Consider the following 26,443-nt stretch of genomic DNA (forward strand, 5'->3'; position numbering starts at 1 on the left):
ATCCACCCTTTCTTTGTCCTCAACTACTACCTCCCCAGCTTCGTTTTCCAGTGGTCTGATACCCAACATCACCTCTTTTTAACACTCCAGGCATCTGAGGAAACTTTTGATATCCTCTAATATTATTGGCTAGCTTACTTTCATATTCTATCTTTACCTACTTAATAACTTTTTAGTTGCTTTCTGTTGGTTTTTAAAAGCTTCCTAATCCTCTAACTTCCCACTAATTTTTGCTCTGTTATATGCCCTCTCTTTCGCTTTTATGTTGCCTTTAACTTTCTATGTTAGCCATGGTTGTGTCATCTTGCCATTATAATTCTTCTTCCTCTTTGGGATGTATATATCCTGTGTCTTCCAAATTGCTTCCAGAAATTCCCAGCCATTGCTGAACAGCTGCCATCCCTACCAGTGTTGTTATCCAATCAATTCAGGCCAACTCCTCTCTCATGCCTCTGTAATTTCCTTTACTCCACTGTAGTAATGATACATGTGACTTTAGCTTCTCCTTCTCAAATTTCAGGGTGAATTTAATCATATTATGATCACTTGCCCTTATAGGTTTTTTTACTTTAAGCTCTCTAATCAATTACAGTTCATTGCACAATACCCAATCCAAACAGCTGGACCCTAGTGGGCTCAACCATGAACTGTTCTTAAAAAGCCATCTTGTAGGCACTTTAGAAAATCCCCCATGACTATTGTAACATTGCTCTTTTGGCCTGCATTTTCTATTTCCCATTGTAACTTGTGTACCACATCCTCACTACTGTTTGAGGGTCTGTACATAACTCCTTTCAGGGTCTTTTTACCTTTACAGTTCTTTAGCTCTATCCATAACAATTCATCACCTTCCAACCCTATGTCATCTCTTTCATTTTTCATGATTTAATTTCATTTTTTACCCATAGAGCCACACCAACCCCTCAGCCTTCCTGCCTGTCCTTACGAGATAATGTGTATCCGTGGACATTAAGCTTGCAACGATAATCTTCTTTCAGCCACGAATCAGTGATACCTGCAACATCATACTTGCCAATCTGTAACTGTTCTACAAATTCATTGACCTTATTCCGTATACTGCGCACATACTAATATAAAACCTTTAGTCCTGTATTCACCTTTTTAGATTTTGTCCACCTTTTACATTGCAACTCATCTTGTTGACTGCAATTTTGCCCTATCATCAGCCTTTCCTCGCTAGGAATCTCACTACACATTGCCTCTGTTTGTAAGCCAACTACCTCATCTTCAGTACATTCACTCTGGTTCCCATCCCCCTGCCAGAAGAGTTTAAACCGACCTGAACAACTCGAGCCAACCTGCCCACAAGGCTATCGGATCCCCTGGTGTTCAGGTGTAACCTGTCCCTTTTGTACCTATCATACCTTTCCCAGAAGAGATCCCAATGATCCACAAATCTGAACCCCTGCCCCTTACACCACTTCCCCTGAAACGCATTCACCTGCCAAATTGTCCTATTCTTACCTTACCCCCTCTGGGATGCGACGCAGGCAGTAACCCAGAGATTACTACTCTAGAGGTCCTGTTTCCCAGCTTTTTACCTAGCTCCCTAAAATCTCTCTTCAGGACCTCCTCAACTTGTCTACCTATGTCATTGGTGCCAATATGTATCAAGACTTCAGACTACTTACCCTTGCCCTTGAGAGTGCCATGGGCACATCTGAGACATCCCTGAACCTTGCCCCAGGGAGGCATCATACCATCCAGGTGCCTCTACCGTGCCCACAGAATCTCATCTCTGTTCCTCTGACTAAGGAATCTCCTATCATCACTGCACCTCTCTACCCTTCTGAACCACAGCACCAGACTGAGTGGCAGAGGCCCATCACCCTCAATAGAATCTAAAGTTATATACTTGTTGTTGAGGGGAGCAGCCACTGGTGTACTCTGCACTGACTGTGCATTTCCCCGCTTTCTTCTGACAGTAACCCATTTACTTGTCTCCTGTAAGCTGGGGGGGGGGGGGGGGTGCCTATCTCCTTGTAGCTCATCTATCACCTCCTCATTCTCCTGCATAAGTCACAGTTCATCTAGCCATAACTCCAGTTCCTTAATACGTTCCCTCAGGAGCTGCAGCTCAGTGTGTCCGGTGCAGAAGTTTATCTGGGAGACTGGATGTCTTCAAGACTTTTAGCATATCCCACACACAGTAAAAAGCACAGCCCCCAGGGTCCTCCTCACAATACTATGCACTAATAGATGAGGAATGCCCTTCCTGATGAATCCCTCTTGCCGACCGGTCGCTCCTCAACCCAGAAAAACTACCGTGAAACTCTGCCTTCAAAGTCTTGATCGCTGCCCTGATGAAAAAGCAGCTCTCTTCACGCACCCCTGGTGCGGACTGTCCAACTTAGTGCCTACTTATTAAAAGCAGATGCACCGTTAAGCAGGACAATACCAGTACACATTGAAAGTAGGGGAGCCAAGAAGCAAAAACAACCTTATAAAGCACCTTTCATAAACTCAGAGCATTATAAAACTTTCCAATGGCCCAATCAAACCAGGAAGTCAACTCTCATTTATTGAAGAGTGCAGGTGGGTATGCTGGGACCAGAACATGCAATACAGAATGACAAGGACATTAAAAGAGCAAACTACCAGACCTTAGTAAAGCACAACAGTAAGTCAGATCAAAGCTCCACCGTCCTGCCATGGATAGTCATGAATGGTGGTGTACTCAATTTCCTGGTGGACTTTTATGTTCTATGGGGTCTGCAGTCAACAATACTAGGCATGCTACTTATAAGGTAGGTCATAACCAGAGACGATGATGGAGGAGTCTGATGTGATTCTGTGCATTCCACAATGCTGGGCTATTGCTTGGTTTGTCTATGGGTCTGGCCTCCCAATTTAGATACTAGACCCCTGACGTGCATGTGGAGATTTTGCAAGATTGACTAAGCTGACAGCAAATTAACTACGTTTGAATTCAGTGCCTGGATTAACTCTAATGCCTGCTGATTCAACAGTTTTATCCATTTTCTATTTTAGTGCAATGGCTATAATGCAACTGAATGGCTTGTTCAGCCATTTCAGAAGCACAAGAGTCTGAATGTACAGGTCAGGTCAGACTGAACAAGGAGCAGGTAAAATGTCCAACTGTAGGACATGCAGCAAGACTCTACCAATGTAATAGAGCTGGCCATTATAAAAGCCAGTGTCACTCAAAAACGGTTCTTTAGGAGATCAAGGAAGACCATGATTCAGATAAAGAGAGAGCTTTCCTTGGGTTTTAGATTCAAATAGACAGGGATGGTGTACTATAGTTCATTTGCAAAATGAGGAAATAAATGATGTTGAGAATGGGCACTGGGGCAGATGTCACAGCCTTTCCCAAATGTCTGTTCATAAAACTGGTGAAGGAAACAGGTAGTACGCTAAACCCAACAAAGAAAGTGCTCATGGAGCCAGGGAAACATAAGCTCAGTGTGAAAGGAATGTTTACTACATCCATCCATAAAAAAAATAAGGAACTGTTAAAAGAGGATGTTTATGTTGTTCAGAATCTCCTCTCAACACTACTGGGATGACCTGCCATCAAGAAACGGAACCTAATCACAAGGTTGGATTAGCTAAACAGAAGTAGTACCCGGAAATGTTCACAGGCCTAGGGCTACTGAAAGAAGAGTACCTTTCCAACTGAGGCCAGGAGTGACGCCCTGTTCTCTGACCACAGCAAGGCTATACAAGTCCCATTGATGAACAAAGGCAAAGCCGAACTTGAGATAATGGAGGCGCTTGACATCGTAACTAGGGTGAATGGACTTTCTGACTGGTGTGCAGGTGCTGTTCCTGTTCCTAAGCCAGATGGCATAGTGAGGTTCTGTGTTGATCTAACAGAATTAAATAAGGTATTGAGGTGGTAGAAGTTTATTCTGCCCTCAGTTAAGCACACATTGGATATACTGGGTGGAGCAAAGTTCTTCACCAAACAAAATGCAAACTCAGGGTTTGGGCAGGTCTGTTTAGCTCTGGAATCACAAAAGCTCACAACCTATGCATTCAAGAGACTCCCTTTTGACTTCTCATCAGCCCCTGGACTCTTTCAGATGAGGAAGAACCAAATTTTGGAGGGACTGTTAGAAATAGTCTGCCACATAGACAATATAAGCCCAAGTGAGGAATGTAACACAAGAGTGGAAGCTGCCTTGGAAAAACTGAAACAGGATGGAATTACCCAGAAGAAAAAGAAATGTGAATCTGCAAAGTTGGAACTGAAGTTCTGAGGCCACCAACTAATTCTAGTGCAACTAGATTCAAACAAACTGGCAGGAGTCCAGAACATGGAACAGCCTACAAATGTATCAGTATTCCGCCATTTCCTTGACATGGTAAACCAGCTGGGAAAGATCATTCCAGATTTAGCAGAGAAAACAAAGCTACTATGTGACCTCCTCTCTCAGAGAAACATTCGGACCTGCAGGAGAAGTCAGTCTCATCACTTAAAGCAGAGGTATCTCTCCACCAACATTGGCAATCTTTGATCCGAACAAAGCAACCAAGGTCTGAGTGGACGCCTTTTCCTTTGGCCTGGAGGAGTGCTCATACAGAACTGCAGTGTGTAAGGAAACCGGTGACATATGCATCAAGAGCACAGACTCCTACTGAACGGTGTTATGCTCAAATCGAAAAAGAGATGCTGGCTCTTGTGTGCGCTTGTGAACACTTCAGCTGCTGCTTGGTAGGCACTAAATTCCTACTTGAAACAGTCCACAAACCAGATGTCAGCTTGAAACACTTGGACGACTTATCTTCATGTCTGCAAAGATTCAGAATGAGGCATACTGTTATGACATTGAGCACATCCCCAGCAAATATTTCACAACATCAGACACGCTATCGAGGATGTCATGCAAAAGTGAGTGGATAGAAGCTGACTCCACCCTCATGGAAGGTACTAACATCTACTTAGCCAGGTACATGAAAGCATTCTTGCATTGTGGACAAACTTGGTGCGTAGTCGGAAAAGAGCTCAATCTGCAGCAATGTCATGCAATAGTGTGAGCATGGATGGCCAGCTGTTCCAAAAGGAGCTCACAAACCTGGACCTTACTGGCCTGAAAGAGGTATACTCACCGTTCTTGATGGTTTGCAGTTAAAGGGCTCCAGACTCTTCATTTCTACTTCTATGCATGCCAAAACCATCAGTCAAATCCACCAAAGACATCAAGGCATCGAAAAAAATCTCCTAATCCATGAGGTGTCTTGGCCTGAGCACACAGCTGGGAGACTACATAAAGCTATGTGAAGCAGGCAGAAAACTGTACAAAACTCGAGCTGAACCCCTCAGTCCCACAGAATTCCGAGACCTTCCACGGCAAATCGCAGGCACAGACATTTCAGAGCTGAAAAGTGACAAGTATCTTCTCACTGTAGACTCCTACCCAAGGAATGTTGAGGTGTCCAAGCCATCCTCAACCACAGTTATATGGCACCTGAAAGCTCCGTTCTCTCAACAGCTGTACTCTCTCTCAATCTCAGTGATTATAATTTCAATGCAGTTCTATAGAAAAGAAGTACATACCTAAATTTTCTTTTCTTTCCAGAAGGGAAGATGCTGTGATAGTTAATAGAGTTATTCCTACGTCACTCAGATTGTCACTCCCACACAGGAGGAGTTCACATACTCTACAAGCTGGGTTATCAATAAAGTTCAATTGACTATCCTGCAGGGATGGCATCGGTGTGCTCTGACAATCCCTCAATACCAAACACAACAGCAGGTAGTAAATAATTGATCACCCCATAGTATCCAAGCTTGGACAGGCTTACTTCTCTGCTGTCTTAAGAATCAAGCAGAACAATAAAGAACCAATTAGCCCTAGCCAGTTTCTTGCAAACGCCAGCCAATTGGTTAGATTTCCCCATGCACAGGTTTTCCTGAAAATGTCAACATTTTCTTGGACAATGACATGCAGAGAGACTGATGACCGGAGTTTCATTCCAAAGCTTAATAGAACATTGAAAGGTCAATCTACTTTGGGGAAAGTAACAGCAGAATCCAGGCACGTGACATCTATATACAAGCACTTCTCAGTCACTGGATACAAGCAGAAACGGTAAGGCGTTCTGCTTTGTATTACCTCAGGAGATCAAAGAGAAAGAACTCTGTCCCTTTCTGTGAAATCCCACTTAATGGTACTGTTAAACGTAAGCTTAAAAACCTCTGAATACAGAGTTTTATAAAAGATCAGCATCCAACATCTAGACAGAAGAATATTTTAGTAATATTTGCATCAAAAGACAAATGTATTCTTTATGGATGCTGGGAACAGCAACTGTGAAATGATGGACTTCACTAAGTGACCTGTGAGTATTCCCAGCATTTTCCGTTTTTACTTGGACTGAATTCAAGTTGTATGTGCTTCAAGTTCTATGATATCAGATTTGGTTGTATTGTGCTGACTTTATATCTGGAGTTGGCACCTTTTTAAAGTAGAACTACATTCACATTTTCTTGACACCAATGTTTTACCTGGTCACAGTCATACATGTGCTGCAAAAGCCAAGTTTGTCTTATCTTTTGAAATCTCCATTCCTTGTGTTTTTCAGACCACCTACAAAAACAAGATAAGAATGAAAAATTCAGCTGGTTTCAATAAATAACAATACCATTAAATGTACTGTATGTTACCTCTAGACTTGACCATTCCAACACATTCTGGCAAATCCCCATCTTTCCACCCTCTGTAACTGAGGTCTAAAGGCTCCTTACAATTTTCATTACCTCTTTGTGCATGTACTTATGCTTGCTACTGGTTAAAAAGAACTCTGACAAAGGGTCTTCAATCTGAAACATTAATTCTTGTTTTTTTCCCCCACAGGTGAGGTCTGACCAACTGAGTATTTCCAGTATTTCCTATTTTTATTTTAAATTTCCAGATTCTGCAGTACTTTTTCTTAATTTCAGTTACTGGTTAAACAGAGCCTTGATTTAAAAAATCTTAAATTGAGAACACAAGTTGTACAGTCCTTGAAAATGCACAGATGGTGGAACCAGTTCAGTGGTGAGGTGAGTGAAGTTATCCACACTGGTTCAGGAGCTTGTTGGTTCCTCAACCTGATGGTGTGGAAACAAGGCTCCTGTACCTCCTTCCCAATGGCAGCAGCAAGAAGAGAGCATGGTTTGGATGGATGTTGTTTTTTACATGAGTTCAATAGTGGGGAGGGCTTCTCCTGTGATTGGCTGGCCTGTATCCACTAATTTAGCAAACAATGTCATTGCCAGGCCATATTTTATTGTCTACCCTCACTTGCCCTTGAAAAAGTAATGGTATTCTGCCCTTTACAAGGTAGAATTTCGACCGATCAGGCTAAGCTGATCGAGAGGATAACAATTTGGCTATGAGTCTGCAGTCACATGTAGTCCATTTGAGTAAGGTGGTAGATTTTGTTTTTTCAGGGGTCAATTTACAGTGACGTAGTAACCATCTGAGAGAGGTCAGAATTAGGTATTTATGATAGGAAGAAATGATACGGCAAGCTACTTAAATACATATGCTTGTTCCGTCTTCACAAAGAAAGACCCCAGCGAACTCCCTTGTGGAACATAAACTCATGAGGGGGAGGGATTGAATGAAATCAATATTATGGGAAAGACGATTTTAGAGAAAGTTAACATGTATCCCGAAGTGTTTAATTAAGTAGGCCGGAGTCAATTTCTTAAGTTGTATACATTCTGCATGAGTTCAAAAGATTGTAAAGTAGAAAGTAACACTATTTAAAAATTGAGGTAACAGATGTAAGTATAGATTAACTACAGTCAATGGTATGCATAAAAAGGAAAGGGAACTTGAATCCTGTAATCAGCAAATGGCCCTGGTGATCAGCAGTTAATACACATCAGGGCCAAAGAGATTTAACAAATGCTAAAGACATCGAATAACACTGGAGAACTTTATGTGAAGCAACTCTTTACAAAAAGGTTTTCATAAAGTTAAAGAATAAAAATTTGGTTTATTATTGGTTGAGAGGAAAATGTTGATCAAGGCAAACACAGTTAAGTTTAGAAGCAGCTAATTCTATATCTAATGAACTGCAAAGTGGAAGCAAATACATCTCTTAACAGCAATGACACTGAGGTATCTGTTAGCTCATTCCAAAATGAACATAAGTGAGTTTTAACAAGTAAGCAATGGTGTGACAACATATCCTTCCTTGACAGAGCAGCCAGGAAAACATATGGCTGCATCAACTATGATCTAAAGTTCATAATACATTTACTGCATTGATACGTCAGAAATTGTAATAAGATGGTCATAAACTTCCAAGCTTACTTGCTCAAAAAATATTTTAAAGTAAAATAAGCCACTGAGTGAATTGTTTGCAGACTGCAATTAGTACGCTTTGAATTTCTAATTTACTAAAGCTGAGTGTTTACATCTGTAGCTTCGAAACAAGATTTTTTAAAAACAGATCTTTTGTTTCCTCCTACAGTGAATTATTGTCCCCATTTTCCCTGGAAGCCTCGATGCTTGGCTCAAGACTTTCTCTGCTAACAATGAACAGAGAAACGAAGGACTAGTTCAAGTGTATTTAAGAATGTTTGAGGCATTCTCAGCTTAGTTACTCTAATGAATAAAAGCCCAGAAATACTCATTTGCACAGGGTCCAGAAATTTGCTTCTCTGGGGCTTGTACAGATGATCTGATGATGTAAAATTAAATCCTTTCTCAACTGCAAAATTTAAAATCAGTTAAATTAAGTACAAGGTGGAAGTAAAGGCAAATAGTCAATTATGGGCTCATGAAACAAGTGTGATTATCATTAGAAACCAATTTTGGTCACTGTTTGCCTTTAGGGAAGGAAATCTGTCATCCATCTCTAGCCAGGCTTACATGTGGCTTCCAACCAGGACAATGTGGTTGATTTCTCTCTGAATTGGTCTAACAGGCCTTTTGTGCAGTTTAAATAACAAATGTTATCCTTGCCAGCAGCACTTACAATCCTTGGGATAGGAGTAGGCTTTCTGGACCCCAGGCTACACTGAGATCTGCAAAATTACTGTAATACCTTTGATTAGCAAATACAAGATAAGATTTAACATGTAAAACAGACCAAACTCTGACATTTTGGAAAGAGTTCCAACTACTTAGTTTACTTCTAAAAAGGCTGGTTGTGTTCTAAGACAGCACCTTTTGGTTCATCTTAATAAACTGCATATGTGAATCAAATTATCACATTAGTTTCCTTAATTACTGGGAATATAAACTGAGAGTGTAATTTCTGTTTATGATTTAATCCTTGGTGTCCATACATTATTCTGGTAAATCTGCCTTCACTCCCTCATAGACAAAGGGCCTGGTTTGGAGTTTTAGACTGTAATCCAGGTTGACCTAACCAAGCCCAAGTACTCATTGTCCCACAGCCCATTTGGTATGTGGGAAGATGTGCAAAATTCACACAGACAGGATTCAACCTGGTGCTGTGAAGCTGTGGTTCCACTAGATGCTCCACTCTGCCTATCCACTCACGGTGCCTTGAAAAAAAACATTCGGACCCCACAAGTATTTTCGCATTTTACTGTCTGATTTTCTAAATTTAAAATATATTGTAGGACTCATTTGAGCTAACCTACAAATAATTATGTATCAAAAGAAAAATTACAAAACCTGTCAACAATTTACTAACAAACAAAAACTAAAATTGTGAGGCTCCATCCCCTTTGTAATTACCACACTAACTTTCCCCAAGTGTCATACTGTATAAACTCACTCACTTTGTTGATGTAGAAACTTGAAGGATCACCTGGTTTCAATGAATTCATAAGAATAAATATCATTATCATTATACTTTGTCACCAATTGATACTAGAATGTACAATCATCACAGTGATATTTGTTTCTGTGCTTCGCGCTCCTTGAAGTACAAATCAAAGTAAATATAATAAAAATTTAAATTATAAATCATAATTAGAAAATAGAAAAGGTAGCGCAAGTCAGGTCCAGATATTTGGAAGGTACGGCCCAGATCTGGGTCAGGATCCATTCAGTAGTCTTATCACAGTTGGAAAAAAGCTGTTCCCAAATCTGGCCGTACGAATCTTCATGCGCTTGAACCTTCTCCCAGATGGAAGTGGGACAAAAAGTGTGTTGGCTGGGTGGGTCTTGTCCTTGATTATCCTGGCAGCACTGCTCTGACAGCGTGCGGTGTAAAACGAGTCCAAGGATGGAAGATTGGTTTGGGTGATGTGCTGGGCTAGGTTCACAATCTTCTGCAGCTTCTTCCGGTCTTGGACAGGACAACTTCCATACCAAGTTGTGATGCACCCTAGAAGAATGCTTTCTACGGTGCACCTATAAAAATTAGTGAGGGTTTTAGGGGACAGGCCAAATCTCTTCAGCTTTCTCAGGAAGTAAAGGCGCTGGTGGGCCTTTCTTACCCCCTCTCTCTGTAAGTCCAACAGTACGGTAGATTTTCAACAGACCAAACCAAACTGAAGACAAAAGAGCAATCAAGGCAAGTCAGGGAAATGATAATAGGGAAGCACAAATCTGGGAAAGGGTACAAGACAATCTCAAAGGGACTGAGCATATGTCAGAGTTCATTGTGAAAAAATGGGAAAATTATTAAACCACAGTCACACTGCCTAGGTCAGGTCACCCCTCTAAACTTAGTCGCTGGAGAACAGCACTTGTAAGAGAGGCTACTGTGACACCAGCAGACACTCTGACTGAGCTACAGAAGTCCATGGGTGCAACTGGAGATGAAGTTCATGGCTCCACAATCTCTAAAGCCTTGGACAAAAAAGGTATTTATGGAAGAGGGGCAAGGAAGAAGCCATGGCTAAAAAAGAGCATATCCTTGCCCATAAAGACTTTGCAAAACATCAGTTGGAAGATACTGTAGAGATGAGGAAGAAGATCTTGTGGTCTGATGAGACTAAAGTCGAACTCTTTGGCCTCAATACTAAGCAGTACATGTGGCATAAATCTAATACTGCACATTAGCCAGTGAACACCATCCTGACTATAAATTATGGTGGAAGTAGCATCATGCTATGGGGATGCTTTTCACCAGCAAGGACTGAAAATCTGATCAGGATTGATGGGAAGATGAATGCTGCTAATACAGAAAGATCCTGGATTAAAAACCTGCTAGCTTCTGCCAGAAAGCTTAAACTATGGAGGAATTTTGACTTTCAGAAGGAAAATGACACAAAGCACATGACCAGAGCAACCATAGAGTGATTTCAAATGAGAGAACTTGGGACTAACAGCCAACCCAGACAATCTTAGTAATCTCCCCTTGTGCTCAGGCCTTGTGAACAAGAGCATCAATTCCCCAATGAATTGGCACTAATATCTTGGCTTGGGGCAAGATGGTGGTAGCCTGCTCCTCCTGTTCTGATTTGTTAAGGTATCTGGCTTCTGGTTCTTTGACCCCTATTGATTGGTCAAGATGAAATTAAAACAGTTAAAGAACAAAAACCACCTGGCCTGCCTGGTCTTCAGCCTCTTGGTCTCCTGAATATAAACCAGGTTTGAGTGGTCTGTCCAAATGATAAATGATCCTTGGCCCCCTCTAGTCAGTAACGCCATTCCTCCAAAGCCACCTTAACCATAAGAAATTCCTAATTCCCAGTGTCAAAGTTTCTCTCTGCCAGGGATAGCCACCTGGAGAAGAATACACATGGTGCAGTTTACCGCCTGAAGATGGTGTACCTACTCCGATGTCTGAGGCGTCAACCACCACAATGAAGGGAAGGTCTGGGTTAGGAAAATGTCAAGATGGGAGCTGATGTAAACCACTGTTTAATTTCTACTACAGCAGCCTCTGCTTCAGTAGCCCAGTCAAAAGGGCCTGTGAACTTCTTAGTGCCATCAGCTGAATTGCCACCTAGCTGAAGTCCCTGACGAACTTCTGTGATAAGTTCGCAAACCCCAAGAAACTTTGGACTTGCTTGACATGACAGAGAGAAACTATAAAACTAAGACTTCAGGAATCTCTGACTGCCTGGTTTTCGTAGAGTCCATTTTGAGATTGCTGCTGGAGATGATGAACTCATTAACAAAACAGTTTTCACATGAAATTTGGACTTCTACTTGATATAAAGTCCATGGTCAAGAAGCCTCTTTAAAATGTCCCTGACATGAGTGACATGATCTTCCACGGACTACGAGAAAATTAGGATATCATCCAAATAGACTAAGGCACTCTTGTGGAGAATATATCCTGGAGCATGTTGTTTATAAAGGCCTGAAAAACTGCTGGAGAGTTCACTTGGCCGAAGGGCATAGCCAGGTACTCATAAAGCCTGGTTGGTGAATTGAATACAGTCTTCCACTCAGTGCCTTCCCTTATATGGACCAGATTTTATGCACAATGTAGGTCTAGTTTGGTGAATACTCTTGCCCCTTGGTGAATCTCAAAAGCGGTATTCATGAGTGGAAGGGGATAACGATTCTTCACTGTTATGCAATTTAATCCTCTATAATCAATACATGGCTGCAGGCTTCTATCCTTCCTTTGTATGAAGAAGAAGCCTGTGCTAGCTGATGAGGTAGAGGCTGAATGAATCCCATACCAATAGCTCCCTTTAAATATTCTTTCATTACGCTTCTCTCTGGACTTGAGACCTCATATAGCCGACCATGTGGAGGACAAGTACCAGGCAGAAAATCTATAGCACAGTCATAGGGTCGGTGTGGTGGAAGAGTCAAGGTCTTTCCCTTGCTGAAGACCTCTTCGAAGCCCTTGGATACAGAAGGAACTTCGACTGGCCTGGGTGATGCAAGTTCTTCTGAAGCTTCCTTAAAAGATGACTCCTAAAGCTTCTTGGGGGCAGGGATGGTTCAACCAACTTCTGAGTCTCCTCCCTAGGGTCACTAGACTTCGTCATACCTTAGGCAATGGAAACAAGGTGTTACAGATGGTCCTTGCTCCCCGGGAACAGGCTCCAAGGGTCTGCATTTAGGAGTCCTTCCTTTAGTTGGGACCTAGCAGCTGGATCCCTTAGGCTTCAGGTTACGTCACGTTAATGTCTGTCCCCTTGCTGGTCATTGGTCTTGGGAGATTCTGCAGGTCAGCACAAGATGCAGCGAACTACCCTCTTACAGTAATTGGACGAAGCAATGATTCTCCCCTCCCTCCCGTCCACAGATGGGCTATGCTGGTACAGCCAAGAATCAGGGGTATGAGTAGTGAGCCAATGATGTAGAAACTAATATCTTCCACATGATCCCCTATCCTCATCTGCAAATCCGCAGTCTCTTCCTGGACCTGCCCGGAACCCAGGGGGCTGCCGTCCAAGACATTTGCAGGCATGGAATGGTTCAACTCTCACAGCAGTATGTCAAGCCAATGGGCAGCTCCTATGTCCAAAATATTAACCAATGTCTCAGAATCCACAAAAGTCTCCACCTGCCCCAGGTGAATTCTTCCTTCAGCACAAAACCAAAATCCTTGGGATTAGGGAGTAGTGGCTGCTACTGACACAGTCCTCCCTTTACTGGACAATCTTTGCAGTTCTCCTGGAGGCTGCAGCTTCGGACATTTGGTCCACGAGTGACTCGCTTCCCCACAGTAATAATAGTGGCCTTGATTCTGATGCTGGGACATCTTATCAGTGGAGATCCTCGTTTAACCAATCTTCATGGACTTGACAGAGTCCCGAGCAGGAGACAGACTGATCATGTTCTGAGATCAGGTGGTGGAACCCAGGCTCAGGCTAGCCCTCTTCAACTTTGTAATGTAGTCCCCCTTACGCTCTGCCAGATGATTGTCAAGGCAGATGGACAAATCAGTGAAGAACTCTTAAGTCACCTGTTAGCTCTCCCAAGGTGAGGGCATCCTTTAGTTTGTCCTGGAGTCCATGGCGGTACAGAGTGGCCAAGACTTCGCCATTCCAACCACTCTCTTGCATCAAGGTTCAGAACTCAATAGCGTAGCCGGCCACTGACCACCACGCTATTCATGAGAATGTCTCAGCCTCTGTTTGCACCAGCAGGATGACAAAAATGTCTTTCTTATGGAAGCCATGAATTCCTCCGAATCCATGCAAATCTCCGATCTTCATTCCCAAAGTGTGGTGGCACAGGAGAGGACTCTCGTGGTCAGGAAAGAGACCATGAAGGCCATTTTCCCACTTTCTGAAGGGAACCGGGATGGCTGGAGTTCAAACACCAATGAGCACTGAGTGAGGAAGCTGTGGCAAGAACTCTGGTCCCTGTTGAAACTCTCCGGGGTGCTGGCACCAGAGAGTGACCGACAGACCCACCCGAGCGACTCTGGCGCCCTCCTTGCGATAGCTGGCCTGGAGGTCGTGTATCTCCAAGCTCTGTCTGGAAATCCTCTCACTGTGGCTCGCCAGAGCAGCCAAGGGAGTGATACCCCACTGGATCCTTGCTGGCTCAACTATACTGAAATGAAAGCCCTTGATGAGGGCTTGCACCCAAATGCTGGAGTATCCAAAGCAAGGATCGAGACACGGTATCAAACTGGATCTAGAACTGAGAAAAGACAAACGCGAGACAATCACTAGTTAGGTTTACAATTGAGCACCAAACCTCAGTTTAGGTACTCCTTAAATACGCAGTTCTTGGTGCCCAAAACGTGACTGCCAATTAGCAGGACGGTTATGGATAGCCCCAGCTATCCATACTCTGGAGAGTTAGAGCGTCATTTGGGAGCGTCTTGTAACAGAATATATGCCTCTAGTGTAACGGTAGGCATAACGGCTAACAGCACCAGCCATCAGGATCAGTAAGAAGTTTGTATGTTCTCCCCATAAAAGCACGGGTTTCCTCCAGGTGCTCTGGTTTCCAAAGATGTACAGGTTAGTAAGTTGTAGGTATGCTACAGTGATACTAGAACCATGGCAACACTGGTGGGCATTATTAGATTGTGTTGGCTGTTGGTGCATTCAATGCTTTTCACTGCATGCTCTGTTTCAATGTACATAAGACAAATAAAGCTCATCTTTAATATTAACCTTGTAGTCAAGCATTTGCAATGTCCTCACCATTTTCTTTAAAGTTGGTTCTGGAAATTTGTTGTTCTCTATTGGCATTATTTACTTTAATTTTTAGTGTATTGTTATTTTATTATTAATTAACACAGACAAAAACACCTCGTCCCCTGTAGCCTGTATAGGGTCCATGAGGTCACTGCTTTGCCTCTCTTCTATAGACTCTGTCCATCTCTGAATAAATACAGATGCAAAAAATTAATTTAGTGTCTCCCCCTTCTCTTTTGGCTCCACGCTTGGATTGGAATCCCTACCTTCTGTCCAAGACCTCTTTCAGGTCGATGCCTCCAGAAGACACGGTACATATTAAAGACCCCTCACACCCTCTCCATGAACTGTTTGTTCTTCTGCCATCAGGTAAACGTTACGGGAGCATCAAAACTAAAACCACAAGGCTACTAAACAGCTTCCTCCCACAGGCAGTCAGACTGCTAAATAGCTGCTCTACCTGACTCTGCTTTGGACACTTTTAACTTGCACTGGACACTTATAACTTGTTTTTAACTGACATGTGGCTGTTGTGTTTTACTCTTTAGTGTTGCATTTGTTATGTTATGATTGCACTGCTCCTGGGAAACGCTGTCTCATTCTGCCCTGCAGAGCTGATGTACGGTTAGAATGACAATAAAGTTTTTGAATCTTGAATCTTCCAGAGAACCAATTTCGTCCTTGCAATCCTTTTGATCTTAACGTTATCTGTAGAATCCCTTAGGATTCTCCTTCACCTTGTCTGTTAGGGCAGCCTCATCCCTTCTTTTAGCCCTCCTGATTGCTTTCTTAAGTGTTCTCTTACATTTCTTACAATCCATAAACACCTCATTTGTTCCCACCAGCCTATACCTACTATGCACCTTTCATTTCTTATCCAGGGCCTCATGTCTCTTGTAAACCAAGGTTCTTTAAACCTGTTATCTTTACAGGCACATACAAAATTTCACTTTGAAGGCCTCTCACTTACTAAGTACACCTTTGTCAGAGAACAGCAGGCCCCAATCCACACTTGCCAGATCCTTTCCGATACCATCAAAATCGGCCTTTCTCCAATTTGGAATCTCAACCCACAGACCAGAAGTATCTTTTTCCATATTTACTTTGAAACTAATGGTATTATCATCACTACACAAGATTCTATCACTTGCCCTGTCTAAATAGCATGCAAGTATCCCACTATCTTGTTGGGACTTCTGTGTACTGATTATGGAAACTTCCTTGAATACATCTGACAAACGCTATCCCATCTAATCCTTTTACAGCGTGGGAGTCCCAGTAAATATGTGGAAAGTTAACATCACCTATTATAACAACTTTATGTTTCTTGCACATCAGCAAACTCTCTATAAATTTGTTCCTTTAACTTTTGCAGACTGCTGGGTAACCCATTAACATGGTCATACCTTGCTCATTCCTCAGTTCCACCAATGCCACCTTATGAGATGAGTTCTCCTGTCTGTCCTGACTGAGCACTGCTGTAACATTTTCCCTGACTAGTAATGCCACCTCTCCTCCTTTAATACCTCCTGCTCTGTCACATCTCAAACAATGGAACCCTGGAATATTGAGCTGCCCGTTTTGCCCTTTCTGAAACCAAGTCTCACTAATGGCTACAACATCATAATTTCATGTGTTGATCCATGCCCTGAGCTTATCTGCCTTTCCTATGATACTTCTTGCATTAAAATTTACGCAGCTCAGGACATTAGTCATACCATGCTCAACCTTTTGATTCCTGACTTTGTCTGAGGTCTTACCCATATCTGTCTCCGCAACCTCTCCACTATCTGTTGTGAGTGAACATATTTTTCAGTTCAGTACTGAATGCCTTTCCACTTACCCCAAGATCATGCCTGTATTTCTAAACCCTGTGATAGAAAAAAAATATCAACACCAACCCATTGAGTGCTGTTAGGGAGGCCAACCTATCTGGGGAAACAACAGTGGCCATGCCTCTGGCATTGAGTCTGGCCCTGTGGCACAGAAGGGTAGGGAACAGAAGAGGACGGCAGCAGTAATAGGGGACTCTATAATCGGGGGGACAAATAGGCGATTCTATGGATGCAAAAAAGAATCAAGAATGGTAATTTGCCTCTCTGGTGCCAGGGTTCATGATGTTTCTGAGTGTATCCATAATATCCTGAAATGGGAGGGTGAGCAGCCAGAGGTCGTGGCACATTTTACTACCAATGACATAGGTAAAAAAGGGTAGAGGTCCTGAAAGCAGAATATGGGGAGTCAGGAAGGAAGCCGAGAAGCAGGACCTCAAAGGTAGTAATCTCGGGATCAGTATGTGGAACTGTGGCGTTGTCACCGTTACAGAGACTTGGATGTCTCAGGAGCAGGAATGGCTGCTGAGTGTGCCGAGCTTTAGGTGTTTAAAAAAAAACAGAGAGTGAGGCAAAAGAGGTGGGGGCGTGGCATTGCTATTTAGGGACAGTGTAATGGCTGCAGAAAAGGAGGGATCGTGGAGGGATGATCTACTGAATCAGGGTGGGTGGAAGTCAGAAATGTGAAAGGGGCAATAACTCCACTGGGTGTTTTTTTTAATAGACCCCCCCCCCCCCCAATAGTAACAGGGATGTCGAGGAGCAGATAGAGGCGCAGATTCTGGATTGGTGTAATAATAATGGGGTTGTTGTGATGGGAGATTTAACTTTCCTAATATTGATTGGCATCTCCTTAGCACAAGGGGTTTAGATGGAGTGGAGCTTGTAAGGTGTGTTCAGGAAGGTTTCCTGACACAGTATGTAGATAAAACCAACCAGAGGAGAGAGACTGTACTTATCTGGTATTGGGAAATTAACCTGATCAGGTGCCAGATCTCTCAGTGGGAGAGCATTTTGGAGGAAGTGACCACAACACTATCTCCTTCTCCATAGTGCTGGAGAGAGACAGAGGCAGACAATTTGGGAAAACGTTTAATTGGGGCAGGGGGAAATATAATGCTATTTGGCAGGAACTTGGGAGCATAAATTGGGAGTAGATGTTCTCAGGGAAATGCATGGCAGCAATACGGAGCTCTGCATAGGTACAGTATGTTCCACTGAGGCAAGGAAAGGATGGTAGAGTTAAAGAACCACGGTGTACAAAGTATGTAGAAGATCTTGTTAAGAAGAAAAGAAAAGCTTATGGAAGGTTCAAGGAACCAGGTGATGTTAGAGCTCCAGAAAATTACAAGGTTGTTAGGAAGGAACTTAAGAATGGAATTAGGAGGACCAGAAGGGGCCATGAGAAGTCCTTGGCGAGCTGGATTAAAGAAAACCCCAAGGCATTCTACAAGTATGTGAAGAGCAAGAGGATAAGCCGTGTGAAAATAGGACCAATCAGGAGCGATAGTGGAAATGCATGCATAAAGTCGGAGGAGGTAATGGAGATATTTAATAAATACTTTACTTCAGTATTCACTTTGGCAATTGTGGGGACAGACCTACAGCAGGCTGAAACAATTACGTATATAGACATTAAGAAAGAGGATATGCTGGAGCTTTTGAAAGGCATTAAGTTAGATAAGTAACCGGGACGGTATAAGATATACCCCAGGTTACTGTGGGAAGTGAGGGAGGAGATTGCTAATCCTCTTGTGATGATCTTTGCATCATCAATAGGGGCAGGAGAAGTACTAGAGCATTGGCGGGTTGCAAATGTTGTTCCCTTGTTCAAGAAAGGGAATTGAGATAACCCAGGAAAGTATAGACCAATGCGTTTGACTTAAGTTTTGGGCAAGTTGTTGGAGAAGATCCTGAGAGACAGGATTTATGAGCATTTGGAGAGACATAATCTGATTAGAGATAGTCAGCATGGCTTTGTCAAGGGCAGATTATGCCTTACAAGACTGATTAAATTCTTTGAGGATGTAACAAAATACATTGATGAAGATAGAGCAGTGGATGTAGTGTACATGGATTTCCGTAAGGCATTTGATAAGGTTCCCCATACAAGGTTCCTTTAGAAAGTAAGGAGGCATGGGATTCAAGGAGACCTTGCTTTGTGGATCCAGAACTGGCTTGCCCACAGAAGGCAAAGTGTGACTGTAGATGGTTTGTATTCTGCATGGAGGATGGTGACCAGTGGTGTTCTGCAAGGATCTGTTCTGCGACCCCTCCTCTTTGTGATTTTTATAAATGACCTGGATGAAGAAGTAAAAGGGTGGGTTAGAAAGTTTGCTGATGACACAAAGGTTGGGGTTGCTGTGGATAGTCTGGAGGGTTGTCAGAGGTTACAGCGGGACATCGACAGGATGCAGAACTGGGCTGAGAAGTGGCAAATGGACTTCAACCCAGATAAGTGTGAAGTGGTTCATTTTGGTAGGTCCAATTTGACAGTAGAATATAATAAAAATGATAAGACTCCTGGCAGTGTGGAAGATCTGAGAGATCTTGGGGTCTGTCTCAATAGGACACACAAAGCTGCTGCGCAGGTTGACAGTGTTGTCAAGAAGGCGTGTGGTGTGTTGGCATTCATGAACCATGGGATTGAGTTTAAGAACCGTGAGGTAATATTACAGCTCTATAAGACCTTGGTCAGACTCCACTTGGAGTACTGTTGTTCAGTTTTGGTTGCCTCACTACAGGAAGGATGTGGATACTATAGAGACAGTGCAGAGAAGATTTTCAAGGATGTTGCCTGGATTGGAGAGCATACCTTATGAGAATAGGTTGAGTGAACTTGGCCTTTTCTCCTTGGAGCGACAGAGGATGAGAGGTGACCTGATATAAGTGTATAAGCTGACAAGGGGCACTGATCATGTGGATAGTCAGAGGCTTTTTCTCAGGGTTGAAATGGCTAACATGAGGGGGCATAGTTTTTAAGGTGCTTGGAAACAGGTACCTAGGGGACGTCAGGGATAAGTTTTTCACACAGAGAGTGATGAGTATGTGGAATGTACTGCCGGCAGTGATAGTGGAAGTGGATACAATCGGGTCTTTTAAGAGCCTCTTAGATAGGTACATGGAGCTTAGAAAAATAGAGGGCTATGCACTAGGGAAATTCTAGGCAGACTCTAGAGTAGGTTACATGGTCGGGACAACATTGTGGGCCGAAGGGCCTGTAATGTGCTGTAGATTACTATGGTCTATGTTCTACTAAAGCTATTACACTCCTTCGATCCTATTTGCAATACCAGTTTACGTTAAAAAGAGGTTGTGGTAATTTTCTCACTTGTTGCCACAAGACAAGTAAAGGGTTACCAAAAGAATTCACCTGTGGCAAAAGCTGCCAAAGTAAATGGAACTTTAACTCTTACATTCTCAGATATTTTAACGCAAGGTCGCAAGCTAATGCCTTCTGGGGCTTCTTCTTTTCCACTGACACACCAGCTTCCCGCAATAACCGTCTTTCTTCCTTTTTTCGCTCCTTCTTAAGTTTTCTTTCCATCTTTCTCTTTACTTCTGGTGCAAGCTCCTCTTCCCCCTGGCAAGCAAGATCTTCCATCGCTTTTTCTTCAGTATCCTAATAACGACAAATTTAAGCAGCTTATTGAGAAAAAAAATTTAAGATTTACTTTTTTCGACAGCATGTGTAGCAATTCTATCACTGTGATCATCTTCAGCATCATAGTTACTCTTCACAGCAAACTAAATTATTGCTCATAATTCACCAAAGTTCTTTAACAGCAGCTGCCAAACTTGTGAGCTCCCACACTAAGAAACACATTCGTAGATTCATGGGAGTATCAATCATCTCCAAGTCATACCCCGTCCCAACTAGGAAATGCTGTTTCTTCATCCTCAGTAGTCCTAATCCTGCAATTGCCAGCCCAGGTCCTCTCACCACCTGCATCATAGATTTCAATAACAAGGTGCACTGCCAATTTCTTAAGGGTAACTATAGGTGGATGATAAATATTAATGGTGCCAGCAAGGTCCATATTCTGCAAATGGATACAGTTACCTGGTCCATCATTTAAAATATCTACACTTAGCTTTGCTACAATCGAAAAATAATAAAGATGAGAATTCACAGGTAATGGGAATCTGCAGGTTTTATACAACATAATCAAAACAGCTATTATCCTGTATTTTAATGTTCTATTTTGAGCTGGCAACATAACAGACTTGTGTATGAATTCAAACCCTGTAATAAATGATTGCCTATCCCTCTTTCCAAAATGTAAATAGTTCTTTCCAACTAATAGATATGGTGTTGGCAAAAAAGATATGAAACTGAAACCCTAGAATTGTGTTTCTTTATCAAGAGCAAGGCTATTCCATCAGCGACTGCTAATGCTGGTATCTGTAGCCAATAGGAAATTGTTCATAAGGTACACATTTAAACCGCTGAGATAATTTCCCTTAGAAATGTTATCAGTCTATTTTGCAAAGCACCAGCAAATTGAGCACCTGATTGGCAAGTTGCACAGGTCTTAGATGCAACCTTGGCGCATCTCCTTGAAATGGATTGCAACATGATTTGAGTGCAGCCAAATAAATTGTTGGCTAATCCTTTGATTGTAGGATTGAAAATTTGGATTAGTATACACAGGATTTAGATGGACTCAATATCTCAATAGATCATGTGTTCTTAAACCTCCAGTGCAAACAAAAGTAGGGCAACTTTCAAACAAAGCCAGTCAACGGAGCTCTGTACTCAGTTTTAAATTTAGGAAGTTACTGAATGGTACAATATATTACAGAAGAAACAATTCATTTCTCAGCTAAATTTTAAAGTTTGAATAATATGTTTCTCTTCCTAGACACATCTGAATACAGCAACGTGTCTAGAGATCTATTTGTAGGTTGGGAACATATACAATTCATTAGGAGTGCTTCCAAGTGCAAGAATTATTACATAAAAAATAAAACAAGAAGTAAGGAATGAATGGAAGCAGAAGCCAGGATCAGTCCTTTGGCAAAGATGAAAAAATAAAGTGGAAATTATAACTAGAGTGGGTAGCTGACCTGTTAAGGTAGTTTCTTAAAAAAAAGAAGTCAAGAATGGTGAAATTACACTTAATAGAAAAGCCAGTATTACACAATGTTAAAATAAAATGTCTATATGTTCTGTACAGCAAGACTCTTGACTCTCCAGCCTTAGAAAATAGATAAACAGCTTCACATATTTTTTCTACTTTCAGATGCTTATCTACTTAATAAACCTTTGAAGACTGCTGAATTTGGCCCAAGCGATAAAAATTGATTTATTAACCCTTCGAAGCCTCTTGAGGAATATGGCATAAACTTACACATGGCTTTGTTTTTGCCTCTTCTTGGCTTCGATTAGCACCAATCTGGAGTTTCCAGCAGTTTGGGGCCATCTCAGAGATAGCACCATTGCATTCCCAAGTCAGCAGAAATGGTTAAATCTGTATAAATGCCTTAGAAAGCAATAGATGCAGCGATTGCAAGATGAATTGAAGATGTCCAACAATCTGCTGATAATTGTCAGCCTGTTCCTGACCTCCCCAGTACTGAATAATTACACTACAAACTCATATTGAAGAGTGATTATAGAAAAAAGTAGCCTCCTGTGTGAACTACTTCCTTACATGTGGAAGGATACACTTTCCTGAAAGGCAGAGCAGAGAAAGTTCACTAAATTAACTCTGGCGTGAAGCAGTTCTCTCACAAAGAATGATTATGCCTATATTCATGTACAATTTTAGAAGAATACAATTCTGATGGGGGTTTGCTGATTACACACTGAAAGGATACTTATTCTTTCGGGTGGAGGAATCCAGAACCATGAATAAGTGAACAACAGTTAACCATTTATTCCAAGACCAAATTGAAGATTATTTCTTCTCTACCTCGGAATTGTGGGGTCCAATCGTTCAATATAATCAAGAACAAGACAGATTATTACATAACAGGGATTAAGGGCTGCAGGTACAGTATGATGTTGAAAGCAAGATAATTTCAGCTATGACTTTATTTGAATGGCAGAGCAGGCTGGAGAAGCTGAGTTATCTAGTCCTACTGTGTTTTTTTTCTTCTTCTTATAAATACACTCAGGCCCCACATAGCACTAATTCGTTACAACACAGTTATTCGAGTCTTTATTGAAATTTTTCTAAATGACAAAAAATTCATTTCAAACAACACTTAAAACTTCTCAAGACTGGTAATTATTACAGTGAACACTCAATCTGCCAATGAGAACGCTTTACATTTGCTCTGAGCCACTTTCAGCCAATCACGTATTAGCTCAAGCTCTGCCTCCACAGGAGGTGTAAATATTCTTGTTCCCTCGCTAATTTATTCCGTTTTTTTCACGCACAATGCCTGGAAAATGACCTGCAACTTCCAGTGAGGGGACCACATCTAAGATGTCTAGGAAAAGCACAAGCATGGATGCGAAACTGCAAGTGATACGGTGTTTGGAAGCTGGTGAGCGCCAGGTTGACGTTGGCACCTCTTTGAAATCTGCCATGTTCATCGATAATGGCCCTGATTAGGAGCAAAGCAATAAGGCAAAGAGAGGTGCTCTCCACATGATTTCCTGCTTCTTGAGAGGAAACTACAGAAAAGGCAGCGAAATCTCGACGCCTACTTGAAGAAGAAGCCGAAGTTAGAGGAGGACCCACAGCCTGGTCTCTCCCCTAAGAAGCAACAACCACCCGCTTCCCTCCACTGCTGCTGCCGTGCTGTGTTGCTGCTCCACTGGTGTACGGGTTAGGCCTGTTTGCATGCTTGTTACTCCATGAATTACTGTGTGTACATAAAATAATATCATATATTTCAGGTGTGATTTTTCAATTATCAGGCACGTGTCCATTTATGTAATGTTATAATTACCCCACAGATAGCTGATTTATATCGCACTCTACCTCCAAGGAGCACACCCTCAGCTTTAAGCGGGGTCTGAGTGTACAGAGAAACGCTTTCTCATAATAAAAAAACGACTGTAACAACAACCACAGATTAAATGCAGGTTTTCAAATTTGTTTTTCACTTGCCTGATTGTATAATCTAGAATGAACTAACCGAACAGGTGGTGGAAGCAGATTCAATGTTAACGTTTTAAAAAAAAGTTTAAGATGTCAAATGGGAAATACTTACATGCCTGTGGAGAAAAGGACTCATTAAGTCAATCCTTCAAATATCAGGCAGAGATGTACATTGTGAAAATAAGTGATGTTGAAGTCAGTGAATCCTACGTACACAATCTCAGCCTGCACAGTACACCATTTGAACTGATATGAACCACAAGGATTATTTCAGCAGTTTTCAGTTGTGAGTTGTTGAAGAACATAGATAAAAAATTCTCTCTCTCTCTCCCCCCACTCCCCCCCCCCCCCCCGCCTCTCCCTCTCCATTAAGGGAATCCACACTAACATGCAACAACCCCTTAGGAAAATATCATACTTCACTCAAGTGACCGCACTACACACTACTCCCAGAGGCCAGCTTCAAGAAACTTTTTTATTTGCCAGCTCAATCTTGCATACGGTGAGTGGTTAGGCAAACATCAAGCTACATTCACAACTTTAATCCTTTTCTGGTCTCAACTTCCACTTTTTGATCATTCAAAAGTTTAATTTGTCCACGACTGCTGGCTGTGCCTTTAGCTGCCAGGGTCCTAGAATCAGGAATCTCTATCTAACTCTTTATCCTTTCTTCCACAGATAAGAGACCAATTGAAATTCACATCTTTGACTAAGTATCCACTGTGACTACACCATATACTTGTGGGTCTGGTTTAGAATTCATTTTGCTCTGAGCACTGTAATTTCTTGCAACTTTAAAGGTGTCACATAAGTAGTAGGCACTGCTTTAATCTGTGCTATTGTCAGAGCATCTATCTCACCTGTCCCATCCACACATATTGTGGCAACCTAAGATTTATAACCTGCACCAGAACACCCTTCCAAGTGATGCCTATCTGACCCTCTGGCTTCAATATTTCAGATTAGCTATTCTCATAAGAACTTTGTTTTGCTATTTAACATACAGTATATATTCTCTAATTTATTCTGTATGTCAGCACTGCTGACAGGACCAACATTTATTATCTTCAAAAAAGAAAAGCAGAGCTTGGGTGATGGTTGGCAGACAACCACTCATCATCATCCATGCTAATGAATGAATGACAGTTCGTCAACCTCATAGCTGTGGGGCTGTTAGTCACATGGGGTCCACACCAGCTATCAATCAGATCAATGGATTTTTAAAGGAAACCCTGCAGTTTCTTGCTCACCATTACTTATATATAGAATCTGTTTCAGAATTTGATTAATTAAATTTAAATTGCCCAGGTGCCATGCATCTTCATGTCTCCAGATCAGTAATCCGGCCCTCTGGATGTTAGTCAAATTATGTGCTCATGATAGCAACATGCAATAAATAGTGTTCATCTGCAACCCTTCAGCCTCATGTCTACTAAACACCAGATGCTTGAAAACAAAGGAAAACTCATTTTTCTACAGGATATAATGAAGGATGTAATGAAGTACATTTGGACTGAGGTTGCTGTGTGCTATAGCAAAACGCCGTGGTAAATTTAAGTACAGAGAGATCTCACAGATATCAGCCAGGTAAAATGCAAGATGTGCATGCATGTGTTTCTTATTCATTAATGCCCTGGTGAAATATGTGCCCAGAAATAAAATACAGGAATTAATCCTAAATCTTTAAATTGTAATATACAGTGGCTATTTTAGTAGATACACCTGAACACCTGCTTGTTAATGCAAATATCTTATCAGCCAATCATGTGGCAGCAACTCTATGCATAAAAGCATGTAGACATGGTCAATAGATTTAGTTGTTGATCAGATTGGGGAAGAAATGTGATCTAAATGACTTTGACCGTGGAATGATTGTTGGTGCCAGAGGGGGCCGTCTGAGTATCTCAGAAACTGCTGGTCTTCTGGGATGTTCACACACGCTCTAGAGTTTACAGAGAATGGAGCAGAAAGACAAAGGAACATGTAGTGTGCGGCAGTTCAGTGGGCAAAAATGCCTTAACTTATTAATAAGAGAGATCAGAGGACTGGTTCAAGCTGACAGGAAGGTGATAGTAACTCAAATAACAACATGTCACAACAGTGGTATGATGAAGAACATCTCTGAAAGCACATGTCAAACCTTGAAGAGTATGGGCTGCAGCAGTAGAAGACCACAAACATACATGCAGAGGGTCTCCTTAACTAGTGCAGGAGGTACCCTATAAAGTGGCCACTGGGTGTAGTTGAACTACGGTAAGTGTTGTACGCCAAATATCTTAAAGAAAACTAGTAGGCACAAACTGAACATTAACATAATTATATTGAATCCTGGCACTCAAATAATAATAGACCACTGCAAATTCTAATTAGGCACTGTACCAATGTAGGTGCATTTACTGGTTTTACAACCAAGGATTTGTACAAATAATCCAGATAGGAATAAAACTCCCACACAGCACCTGGAGAATTTAAATGCAGTTGATTAGTTAAAACCTGAAATAATATAAAAACCTGTTATCAGTAAAGGCAACTCAGAAACTGCCGGACTGTTTTCTGGAGTAACACACACAAATTGC

General features: G+C 41.9%; 1 protein-coding gene across 7 annotated transcripts in view; it reads right to left on the minus strand.

The window, feature by feature from the left end:
* Positions 1-26,443, minus strand: part of LOC132399255 (uncharacterized protein C7orf50 homolog) — a 393,915-nt gene that overhangs the window by 7,435 nt on the left and 360,037 nt on the right. For 5 of the 7 annotated variants that reach the window (XM_059979465.1, XM_059979468.1, XM_059979470.1 and 2 more), the window contains exons 2-3: positions 20,226-20,431; positions 6,497-6,578 (exon numbers count right to left, since the gene is read on the minus strand). In XM_059979465.1, the coding sequence (XP_059835448.1) occupies positions 6,497-6,578; positions 20,226-20,431 (288 nt within the window). Of the gene's footprint in view, positions 1-6,496; positions 6,579-20,225; positions 20,432-22,163; positions 22,251-23,979; positions 24,114-26,443 lie in introns of those variants that run through there. The other 2 variants (XM_059979469.1, XM_059979466.1) reach the window with 2 other exon arrangements.

The sequence above is a fragment of the Hypanus sabinus genome, chromosome 9, assembly GCF_030144855.1.
Source record: "Hypanus sabinus isolate sHypSab1 chromosome 9, sHypSab1.hap1, whole genome shotgun sequence".
NCBI lineage: Eukaryota > Metazoa > Chordata > Chondrichthyes > Myliobatiformes > Dasyatidae > Hypanus > Hypanus sabinus.